Source organism: Labrus bergylta, chromosome 8, assembly GCF_963930695.1.
Source record: "Labrus bergylta chromosome 8, fLabBer1.1, whole genome shotgun sequence".
In the NCBI taxonomy this organism is placed as follows: Eukaryota; Metazoa; Chordata; class Actinopteri; order Labriformes; family Labridae; genus Labrus; species Labrus bergylta.
The window spans coordinates 29,150,201-29,163,190 of NC_089202.1; the positions used below are offsets into that span (position 1 = coordinate 29,150,201).

General features: G+C 41.0%; 1 protein-coding gene across 2 annotated transcripts in view; it reads left to right on the top strand.

The window, feature by feature from the left end:
* The window catches only part of dyrk1b (dual-specificity tyrosine-(Y)-phosphorylation regulated kinase 1B), a 44,998-nt gene that overhangs the window by 22,033 nt on the left and 9,975 nt on the right, over nt 1-12,990 (top strand). For both annotated transcript variants that reach the window (XM_020654574.3, XM_020654573.3), the window contains exon 2: nt 12,364-12,527. In XM_020654574.3, coding sequence (XP_020510230.1) covers nt 12,459-12,527 — 69 coding nt within the window. In that variant the 5' untranslated portion in view covers nt 12,364-12,458. The remainder of the gene's footprint in view (nt 1-12,363; nt 12,528-12,990) is intronic.

Sequence of the window (12,990 nt, forward strand, 5' to 3'; positions counted from 1 at the left end):
TACTGGTGATATTAAGACACATATTCAACCTGAAATCACTTATAACACTCAGGACGTCCATGTAACTGTAATGTGGGGGAAGCTGACCATCATCCATATTGTCCCAGGCTCAGAGACATTTATCACAGCTCCATCTTTTATGTCATCTTATCAAGAAAGCCGTACAAAAAACTACAGACCATCAGTCATATATGTAACCAAAAGCTATGAAATGAAAGTACCAAACATAGACAGGGTGCAGAAATAAACCTGCAATTTTTGGTAGTTATAAACAATAAATTACACATTATTTGGGCGCCGATAGCTTAGTTGTTAGGTTGCGCGCCCAATGTAAAGAGGCCATAGTCCTGCTGTGGTTTCGAGTCCGACATTGACCCTTTGCTACATGTCATCCCCCCCATCTCTGTCCTTTCTAAGAAAGGCAAAAATGGCCCATAAAATGTGTTCAGTGGACTAAATGGTAAAGCGTTAATTCTCTTGCTAGTCAGCACCAAAACTACTTTAAAGCACAGTATATTTCCTCTGGTCTGAACGCTCATCGCTGTACAGATGGGGTTCAAACTTGAGTTAGGCTACATCTATAAACTGATGTTCTAGTTAGACTGCTTTGTAAAAACCCATTCATAAAAAAAATCACTGATTACACGACAACAATAATAACATGAGAAATCTTAAAGAACAAATCCAGAATTTGTTGAAAACATTAAAACCCTTTCCACGTCTACTAGTTAAATGTGTACAGTTGAAGTGTACTAACCTAATCCAAGTCCCAACCCGAGTGAACCCATGAGACACCTCTGTAAGAGTGCGACGACGTCAACAAGTTATGTGTTATTGAAAAGTAAAACTTCCTCCCAGCTTGAATGTTGCATGGCGAGGTACATCATGGGTGTCCGATGTAGTCTGCAGAAGTGTCTTAAGAGTAAAATATATAAAGTCAAACATTTTCTGACATCACAAAGGGGGGGCAGCCCTGTCAGTGTGTGAGGAGGTAAACTTGTGTTTTAATCAGAGCAACTGTTGATTCCGATCTGCAGGCTCTTATTGTGAAGGCAGCATAGACTCTACGGTGTGAAACAACCACAGGAAGTGTCAGTGATACCAAAATACTTGGAAAGGTTAATTTATAAATACACGCGTATTAGATTTCATTCGAGGTATAAATAAATGTTGAGCAGGATGAGAACTCAGGCACACAGACAGAGAGCAGTTTGAGCTGATCATACAGTTTTTATGTGTTAAAAAAAAACAACATACATGATCACCTGAGTCTGAGCCATGTGTTACACAGACATCAGAGTCATACCTGAAGGTGAGGTGAAGATCAACAGCTGATTGGTCACTATGATATGAGAAAAAACAACCCTATAAAAGTGACCCTGATTTAAAGTCGTTGTATTTCCTCATCACGTTGTTTCACCTGTCGATCTTCATCAGCACTGACAGTGATGTCATTTCCCCCTCCTCAAGACTCTTCTTAATTTCCCGCCATCCAGTGCATGTTGTATCTCTCTAAAGCTGTTTTCACACAAGCACTCCGGAAATTTTCAGCCTGCCCTTGAAATCTTCCTGAGTTGCTCTTTCCCTGGGATAGAAGGGGGGGAGGGGTTTGGGTGACGTCAAATGAGGTTGCAGGAATCCAAAATGAATGGACATATTTACAGTATCAACGAACACGTGGTAAAGAACACACTGGTGAGCAGAAACCAGTATGAAGCAGCTTCATTATATGAGAGATGATCACACTGGTCCCGTGATATAAACCTCATCGGCCCCGCCCGCTCACCCAAGGTGAATTTTCTAGAATATTTCCTGCATTGTTCATACATTGGCTCAACCTGATTTTGTTGTGGACAGTTTCCTAGGGGGTTATCAGGGGGGATTTGGCTGTTTGTGTTTTAACATGTAGCCTCATGCACAGAGGCAAAAGTCCTCAAAGCGGGCGGCCAGGGTTTGAGTCCGACCTGTGGCTCCTTTGTCAGAAATTCACTTTTTATTCTTTTGATTTACTGCTTGAGCCGGCTACTTTTTCTCCTCCTTTTAACGCTCATGATCAGACAAATCGCACTCAGTCTGCTTTTAAAAATACAAAACTTGTGATGACAGATGCTACTTCACCTTGACCCTCCTAGTCACAGCCTCCTTTTTTCCTTCAATTTACGAGCACATTAAGTTGTGTCCTTTGTATATCTTGCCTCATCCTTTTGTGATAAAGTCTGGTGTACCTCAGGGGTCACTTGTGGGACCAGTGGTTTTCCACAAAAGATCTCTCCTGTCTCTCTATGTCTTGAATAGTCATAGTATTTCTCTTTTGTTGTGACAGTGGCATGCTCCCTGTGTGCAGATTCCTCTCATTATGGCGGGATTGTTGTGAGAAACTGGATAAATCCGACTCTGACACAGAAGTCTTTGTCTTTCTGTCACAGCACATCATAAAAGAAATCCTGCCATCTGCTGGTGACCTGTGGAAGCACATCAAGCTCACTGATTTAGTTTGTTTTGATAGATTTGGAAGTTTTTGATGAGCTTTTTTTTGGTCACCTCAGCTCAGATATTATTTAAACATAACATCAAATATCAGAGACTTTCTTAGCAAGCTGTGATTTATTGCTGTTGATCAATCTGCAGATTATTTAGAGGTCATCACATGTTCAAGCATCTCCCCACCGATCATCTGTAACACTGTGAATCTTGGTGTTTGCTTTATTTCAGACTAGCTGCCGACAATTTCAGTACTTTACAATACCACATGTTTTAAAATGATGCAATATAATTGAATTTAATGATCAATAGTGTAAAAAAAAAAGAATCTTTAACAATTTTCAGTCATATTTTTGACTTAAGGCTGCTGCTAGAAAAAGAAAGAGGACTGTCTAGATTGCACAAATTCATAGCAAAGTTCTGATACCCAAATGTTGCCGATGTATTTGTGCAATCTGGACAGTGTGCAGAAATTTGCCTGCAATTATTGCTCATTAAAAAAACGAGAAATGACCAAATATAGGGGGCATAGGATTTCTATTTTTGTTGCTGTGGTGTCGAATCAGGTATTGATATAATTTGATTTTAAATCGATGTTAAAAAATGTGTTATCTTCAAATCCCCATATGAGACATTTAAACTCCCCATCGTCCTGTGCAGAGGTCATCATCTGTTCAAGAGTCCAGTTATAGCTCCACTTCTTGTTTTCAGGGCTCAGAGGATCAACCTGATCATAGATGTATCAGAGCGAGTTTCTTGACTTCACTTCTTTTATTGATGTTGTATATTTCCTTTATTATCAATGCTGTTTTGAGCCGTGTAGTCTGCATGTGGTTATGTTCTTGTTCGACTGGTTATTTTGGTCCGTTTGCTTTCATGTATTTTTCTCTTCTTATATGCACATTAGTCTAATTTGTTGATATGTTGCTAATCATTTTTAACCTCTTTCCACTCATATATTTCTGCCACTTGTATGTTATTCCAGCTCCAACATGTAACTGCAACACTTACCGTGTTTTTGGGCTCTGATCATGCAAAAACTCAGGTGTACTACACTAAGTACTGTACTTGAACGCATCCTATTAGTGGACACTGATGGAGGACTTTAGCTGCTGCTCTGCTAACACACTGCTCATTCTGCTCCCCGTTGTGTGGACACAGTGTTAGACTTAAACCATCCAGCCACAAATACATGAATCAAACTGTATTTTTATCAATGAGTGATTTTTATCAGTGAGTTTATTTTTGCACAAAAGAAGAGTAAAGTTTTTAGTGCAATGAGCAGCCTCAGCGTACGGCAAACTGCAGGTTGTTTCATTTTGAAGGGCTGTGAAGATAAACTACACACAGATACTATTAGAAACATCTCCCAGTCATCAGCTCTGTAAACTACAGCCTCTGAAATGTTGGAGTTCAATCCGATGGGCTGTAGAGAAATATGAATGAACTCTTCAGAGATGGTGCTCTTTTATACTTTGAGTCTGACGAGACAGAGTTTATTAGTTGATGTTAGATCGTCACAGATAACTTGGTATCATATCAGCCCCACATATTATTACCTCAGTTGTTCAATAATCACATTTAAAGGGTCCTTATTAAATGTTTTAGGGGAACAGAACAGATGTTGACTGTCTGTTGTGATGTTATCTCCAAAAAACAAGAAACGCCCCATTATCTGTATTTTTTTGTAAACTTAACCGGATGATGCTACCGATGGAAAAGTCAGTCACCAAATACACATCCATTTTAAGTTGAGCTGCTTCTTTCAAACAAAGCATATGACCAACGATGAAGCCAAAAACCTTATCTCTCAACCCCGATCAAACGCAGGGATTCTGGTTTCTAATGACTGGATTGTGTTTGTCCAACTCAGACTGTTACTGTAGCTGTTTGCTTACTGCGTTTGTGGGACCAATCAGATTCACTTTAAACTTAATCTTCAATTCTTTACTTTTGTGTAGAGTTAAAATGCTTTGAGACACAGTTTGACTTCAGTTTCTACCGAGTGAAGTCAGTGTCCTGTAACAATCATTCACAAGGTTTTAACATATGTATGTCTAAAAATGTCTAGAAAGCTTTAGGCAGAGTGCTCCAGAAATCTTCCGGAGTCGGTTGTTCACACATACTGATGAACAGAAAACAAAAAGAAGCGGTCTAAAAATGTCAAAGGAGGTCACACCCGTCGTGCTTTACAGTTACTAGTTAATCGCCGCTATTAGGATATAAAAGTCAAAACCACCCCACAAGCTAACTGAAAGCGAATCCCCGCTCGCTTCCAGTGAATATTTCCCTGCTGCGTTCTCAAAATCAGCTCATCCTGACTCGGTGTGGATAATGTTCAATGGGACTAGCAGGAAAAATTTGTATAAAGTCGGAGTGAAAGTGTGGGGTTGTTGGCGTTCACACTGTGCGGCTAAATCTGAAAAATATCAGGAGGTTTATGTGAAAACACCAAAGATAAAAGCTTTATTTCGGAGCTGAGGATGTGTTTGCATGTGCACTCTTCTACCTCTTCAGTTGTGACTTGGAGTGTAATGTTTATGTACAATAAGAAACTTGAGGATACAGTTCAGAACTTAAACAGTCAAAACGTTCTTCTTATGTCATCCAACTGATCTGTGTCATGGACTAAAGGCTTTGAAATTGTTAGATTAATGCACGCATTCGCAGACATTCATTTGTTCAGGGCTAGAATCGTCCCAACTGGGGCGCCACTATACCAGACTCGAAACCTGTTTGGATACCACAGAAACAAAGGAAGTCCTAGGCAACCATTATTGGGTTTTTTTTTTGTTTTTTTGTGAGGAAAAATCCAGCAAACTCTTTCAAAAAGTTGCAACATATCGTACATTTTGACAAAACTCCCCAACTCCTTTTTTTTAATAAGCTAGTTGAACGTAATCTTCAGTCCAAAGAGCAATTCGTCTCCATAGTCACCATAGTTACGAACTTGTTGGCCTGTCGGGACATTGTTTAAAATGTCGGTGTCTATTATTGCTCCAAGCTGAATTTCTGAACATCAAACTAGCTTCTGTTCAGAACGATTAAAATATAATCAAACATTCTCAGTGAACATCGTTTTGGTTTTCAAAGACTGAATCTCGGGTTCAGACTGGAAATCTTCCTCGAAAAGAACTGAAGTCGTGGTTAAACACACACTGGTATAGGGTAGTCACAACAACAGGATTTTAAACTTCCATATAACACAAGTGGAAATCAATTCCTGTACGGCTCGGCATAAAAAATAGAAACACCAGGATTACAATATTGGGTAACAGACAAACTCCTGCACGTTGTCTCAATCGCACAAATACTCATGTATAAAATCTAGACAGTGTGGAAGAGTTTGCCTCCAATTCTTGATGGATTCGTCCCTCACCAACTGGCCGGACATATGAAATAAAAGTTGTATTTTACGCCTCAGAACTTTTTGATACCATCGATTAATCAAATCAAATCGTTTTGAAACACAGAGGTTGTTTTAGAGTTTTGAAAGTGTACCACCTTACACCGGTAGTTGATGGACTCTGGTACAGAAAGGGTTAATCTTCCTGTTTTACGTCATCAATCAACACGCTGTGTATACGCAGCAGAGAGAGTCTGACTGTAACTGTGTGTCACTGTTACAGTAAACGCTGTTAGAAACTCATCACTGATGGACAGATGAGACAGTTGGCAGGGAAAGTGAAAAACCTACAGACACAAACAGAGAGAGAGCAGTGATCTGGACGAAGGAGCGAGAGATGGAGAGATGGAGGGATGTCTGGACGTTATACAGACCAAAGTATTCATCACAAAATAATCTGCAGATTAAACAACAACAGGTATAGTTCTTAGTTACAGTCTCGAGGAGTACATCAGGTGTGAGGAGGAAGAAGTTATGCTGAAGGAAAGTTTGGACAGATGAAGGGTGGAGGTGTTGATGGAGGGACGATAGAAGGACGTACATGTACAGATAAATGAGGAGAGTTTGGGTCAAAGAGCAGGAAGATGGTAAATGAGTGATGGAGGATGGATGTGGGATGTATGAAGGTAAAAAGAAATAAAAGGAGGTTGAGGTCTTGAGAGGTGGGAATAAGAGATGATGGAGGGATGTTTAGATCATATATGAATGTAAAGATGGAGGCTGGATGGATGAATTATGTATAGATGTGTATGAATCAGGGATGTCACAATACCAGAAGTTAAAACTTCAGTATGAATATCAGTCACCATCAATACCTGGTTTGACACCAGGGTGACAAAATGAGACGTTCTATGCACCCAGAATGAAGAAATATCTTATTTTTATTTCCCCAGAAAATTCTGCACACTATCTAATATGCACAAATACAAAGCAGTGTTTTGGAAAGGAGACATAAACCTAACTTTGGTATCTTTATGAAACGCCAAAATGACTTGATCACTTCAGTATTTGCCGACCTTTGATTTTGAGTTGACCTCTCTCGTCGTCAGCTTTTTGTTAAAAATCTGACTAAAGATCTGAAGTTTTTTTTTTTTAAAGCTTCTGCACTTTTTTTTCCTGATACTATAATCATTAAAATGATGGAGACTGTATTGTTTAAAAACATGTGGTATCAAAAAGTATCAATCTATTGAACATTTGGCATCCTTTGTATGTGTACATGTATGTTTGAAGGCTGGATAAATGGAGGAGAGCTGAGGTCTGAGGAAGCAGGAAGCATGATGAAGGCGAGGGGGGAGGAGGGAGCGGCTGGTGGGGAGGCTCGGGTTGCTAGGGGAGAGTGTGTCAGGCTGCTGCTGCTGGAGGCCGGCCTGCGATTGGAGCGACTTGCTGAGCGGCGGAGAGGCGGAAGAGGAGAGAGAGGAGCAGCTAATGAGTATTGTAGGCTGGTTGCTGAGACAGCACCGGGTTTATTTATAGAGCGCTGGCCAGCCAGCCCTTAGATACCAGCAGCGAATCAGCTGACAGAGGAAGAGGGGGCCCCGACCAATGGCGGCATAAGAAGGGGGATGCCAGACTGAGGAAGTGCTGTGAGTGCCTCTCGCTCTCTTAAAGAGACGGTGCAGATTTTTCAGTACTAGGCAGATATTCTCTCTCTCTCCAGCAGTGTCATATCTGTAAGCAGGCCAGGACCCAGAGCACCAGGCCCTCTGACGCTGATTGGATTACTTTCTGCATCTCATCACACCGCACACACACACACATGTAGACCAACACACACACACAGCTTTTTAACAAATAATCAAACTCTCAGTGCACACTCTTTATGGTCAACAGTGAGGTTGTCAAAATGTACTTTTCTTTATGATACCATGTGTTTTTAAAGGATGCAATCTTTGATGTATGAAATTATCAAAAAGTACAAAAGTTTCTCGAGTCCTTTGGTGACTTAAATACATGTCAGAGTTTTGTTTACATCTCCACCGACATACAGACAATAGAGGAGGTGACAATGTCTTCATTGCACAAATACATTTTCATGTTTCGGTACGAGAATGTTGCAAATATATTTGTGCATTTTGGACCGTTTGCAGTCAATTCTGTTGATTTAAAAACAAGAAAGGACCCCATGTTGTTTTGCCTCAGACTTCCATTTTCTTTGCCGTGGCATGAGAAGAGGTATCGATGTTACTGATATCGTATCGAGGTCAAACTCAATGCTGAGAAAACCTTTTGATTAAAACAGACATTCATGCATGTTCACTGAGAGTTTGAGTCTGGAGTTATGATGCAGTTATGTAAAAGTAGACCTCATTTTCATTTTCAGACCTGGATTCAACTCTTTCCTCTTTAGAGCTCGGGAGCTCTGCTTTACAGAGTCGTGGTGAGAGGAAATACAGACACACACTTAAATATCAGAGACCATTATCAAACGCTACATGTTTATATTCATAGTGTCCATGCAAAGATTTCCTTTACTTACTAAAATGTTACTACATTTGGCTCAGACTGCACAAAAGTAGAGCTCTGACGTTGGATGTTTCAAGGTCGGTCAGGTTGCATTAATAGTCGTTTCTTTGTCAATAACATAACAGAGTAGCGCCCTTTATAACCGCTCTGTATGTACAACTACATGAAATCACTTCTGTTGTGATTTGGCAGGACATAAATAAAACTTGATTGAGCATAAGGTAGATTTTTATCCACTTTGTTGATGCATATGGTTGTAAATGAATGCATTTATTCCCAGGGGTTATTACCTGGTGTACAGGGTTCAGATCATCACACTCCTGTGTTATACCAGAGCAGGTGTCTTCAGTTGTTTTGAAACTGAACTAATGACGCTTCTATCAAAGTTAGTATGCCAAAGCTGCAAATTAGAGGTGGGGAAAACATGTTTAAGTAAAAATGGAGATTCTTATCTTCTGAGATTTTAAATAAATTCTTAACTTCTAAAAATCTATTTATTTTTTTAGTTAATCAGTAACTCCCGGCTAAGTGCTAATGCTAGCTCTTTAACTCAGTAGAATGGCCAAATGGAGCATCAAGAGATTCAGCCAATCTCACAGATGACCGGAGTAGATCCTGAAGTATGGACTGATTTAAAAACAGACTTTGAATCACGAATCCAGAATCGTTTTGAATCGAAAATAAATTCTCAATCAAATCTTGACCCCAAGAATCGGAATCGAATCGTGAGACACCCAAAGACTCCCCGCCCTGCTGCTAATGCAGACTGTGTTTCCTGCTGCTGTTTCACAGTAGAGACCTTTAACGACATATATAAACAAAATTAAAAGATTCAAGATGAACTAGATCGTCTCACACGGTGATGAATTTGTCTTGGGCTCTTCACCCATGATGCACCCATAAAAAGACGACAATCAACATTGAAACAAAGACAATTGATAGTCCAGAGGATCCTGTCTGATTACCTTATAGACACTACAGGGATAAATACATCCGAGCTGTTTATCAGTCTGAATCTAACCGTACTAAGGGGTGGCTTGAAGATACTTTTGCAATCTTTTTGATGCAACTTGATCAACGTCCGTTGTGTTAAATAAAGCAGAACTTCTTTAACTTGTTGCAGCCACATTTCAATTTAAGCAGACGTAAAAAGATGAAAATAGTTTAACACAAAATGACAAACTTTGTACGCAAGCTTATAAATATATGATTGCAACATACAAGTGTATCATTATATTGATAATTTACTGTCAGTTTTTATGCTTTAATCCTGTCCCTGTTTTAGTTAAACATCAGTAGGCCTGTCTGATTTCTTTCTTTAACAATGAGGCTTCTTGTTGCCGATCTTAACACAAACATCGCCGACATTTCTGACAGACTGTTTCTTATTCTCTCTTCATGCCATTGTGTTCACTTGTTTTTTCTGTTTTCTGAAGCTCATTCTTGACCCAAACTTGAGATTTTCACAGAGTTACACAGATGTCCACGGTTACTGATTTGCATCATGTGAACGTTAAGACACTTTATTTCAACATGGATTTGTGCTTAAAGTGGAGGATAAGTCTTACCTGTGAGTCCTCCTGACCTGATCTGATTGAGTCTGGCTTGTTTGAAAACAAGAGAAGACCAACAGATGTAAACCATTTTGCTCAGCCAATCACAGCTGGTCGTGCGTGCATCAGAAGGAGCTCTCTGATTGGCTGCGGCAAATCTCTGACTCTTGATTTTTTTCTACCTTCTTCCTATTTTTTCAAATCATGACTTCAAACATTTGCACATTTATAATTATCAAATTCTCAAACTATAATTCCATGTATATGACGGACTGGTTTATCAGAGTCATGGTGGCATTCAGAAGGATTTGTGTCGTCGTCTGGTTTTTATTTTCAGTGTTTTTTTTTGTGCAGATTGTATCTTTATGATCCAAACACGATCACAGTGTTGATTCAGGGCTCTGGACCTCAGTGGTTCTGTGTGAAGGCCCTGACACACCATGAGATCGTCGGCCATCGGTCCTAGATGGACCGTCTTTGAGCAGTCATCGTCTTAGTTTTTGCGTTTTTTTGCGGGATCTCTCTGATTGGCTGTTGGGAGGTTTCATTTCTCTCCAGCTCTCCTCTCAGGTTCTCTAAAGCCCCTTGAGCATGCCTCTGTAGTATTCATGCTTTCACCCATTAGTGTGGTTTCTCCTTATTTGTCTCCTCCTCTTCTTTTCTTTTTTCCACTAAAAGACCAAGAGCTGACAACGCCAGCACTATTTTCTACTGTTTATCAGACATTATTCTCAATTAGTAGGCGACCTATAATACGAGTGGTGAGCGACAGCGGTGTGAAAATGGTCTTCTTGTATCATAATAATGGACTACCGCCCCCTGCTGGCATGGAGCGTTATTTCCTCTCACGCATGAGCGGAACGTACGTGGTGGTTGGCTGTCGGCTGTAGTCTTTGAGGTGTTAAGGAAGGAAGGAGGATGTAAAGATAAGACAGAGCTTTAACTCTTATCAGAAACTTAGTGATGAAGAGGATTTAAGGATGATGAAGGCAGTCAGACAGTCCAACAGTTACACACACACACACACACACACACACACACACACACACACACACACACACACACACACACACACACACACACACACACACACACACTCAGTCTCAAACAGCCCAGACAAGAGGACGGACACTGAAGTTATCTGAAGATATTATTCACCTGAACAAACTGAAGCTTTCTGCTCAGATGCTGCACACTCACCTGAAGAAACAAGAATTCAGGGTGCAAAGCATCGTGAGGAAAGTGTGAGTCAGAGTGTTGTTTGTTTTATTGATGGCTGATTGGGTAAAAGGACATGATGTCATGAATGTTTCAGATGGTTTGTAAGCGTTGCATGTTGGAATGAGTCGATTGTTAGTTTTCTGAAAGTCAGACAGTCTAGACTTTTAGCAGCCGGGGTACAACATGTGGAGAACGTTTCAGACACCTGAAATCTTCCTGACTTTAGTGTCCCTCACAATGTGAAGTTTTCCCTGTTGAATAGGAGTGGGGGGGGGGGGGGGGGTCTCAGGAGGTAAGACATGACCTAAATAAAGATGCTGAGATCCAAGATGGTCGACAAAGGGACAGAGTTTGACACTGTAATGACAGTTGTTGCCTTAGATGTATTCACAGTCACTTATGAACAAGTGGTAAATGTACAGAAAAGAGCGTCATTATGTGCCCCAGTCATGTGATTTAAACGTTATCACCCCCCACCTCCTGTTTTCCTGAATATTCCCCGCTGATCTCGTGTTCACTTCCCATGGAAAACTGGGAGCCTGGCAGGAAAACGAAATGTGTACGTTTGAGTTCACACATGCAGCTCGAACCCCCCAAAGAAATCAGGAAATGATCAGGAGTGCAGCCGTGATAAAACAGCTTCTTACACTCAACATGTTGCGACTTCTCAGAGAGTCTCCAGGACAACCGAACGTTGAACAAGACATTTTCAGGACAATGTAGTAGAGACTTGTGAATCCCAGGTCCCCCCCGCCCTAAACCCTCCCCTGCTTAAAGGTCTGTTTGACTTTAAATGGGACCAAACTGTACTAAATGAACATCATGCTGTTTTGAAGAAAAGCTTAAACCAGAGATTGAGATCATGAACTCGTTGTTAACAGAGGGAATCAATCAACTGAGAAGTAGGAGTGTTCTCTCATTGACTTCTTTTTGTAACAAGCGGAGTCGCCCCCTAGTGGTTGTGAGACAGAATGCAGATGAGCTTCACTTTTTGAATCCAAGACGCTGCGGTCAGTCTTTGGTCATTCTTGGAAGCCATATCGAGTAACAAAAACTTTCAAACACAGAGTGAGTTTTTGGTTTTGGGGTCCAAAGGGGCGTGGCTTACAGATTCAGTGTTGCAGAAACAGAAGAACGATTGGCGAGTTGGAGGTGAACAAAGACCGTCGTGGTTTCCTTCTCTGATCGTCTCTCTCTCCCTCCCTCTCTCTCTCTCTCTCTCTCTCTCATCAGGTGTTAGCAGCTCAGGATGTCCGCCCACCTCCTCCTCCTCCTCCTCCTCCTCCTCCTCCTCCACTGCCCAGGGCTTCTCCCTCGCTGAGCCAGCCATGACCAGCCAGCACACACATACACACCCCTCCTTCAGCTCCATCCACTCCATGGCCGAGCAGCAGCAGGTAAGACACACACACACACACACACACACACACACACATGCACGCACGCACACAGGGATTGACTTAAAGTTCACCTGTTGGTTGTCATTGCGTCACTTCACCACCAGAGGGATGTCTCTGTCTGAATCTTTTTTTTTTGCCAAACTTTTAAAAGGTGAAATTTGCTGAACGAGACGACAGTCATGACATCATCAATAAAGAAATCATTTTGTTTACATTTTTACATTCAGTGTATAAACTCCTCATGAACGGACACTGAGACATGAGAAGGTGTCACGTCATATCGTATGATAAACTCACCTGTCGGGTCCAGTCATGGTCACTCAGCTGTGATTGAGGAGGGGCTTAGTGAACGAGCTCCTTAAAGTCAGAGAAACTTACAGCCAATCAGTGAAGAGCTTTACATGCTTTACACTCCCAACACAACTCGCATTTTTCTCTACAACCTGTATCCAAGATGTCC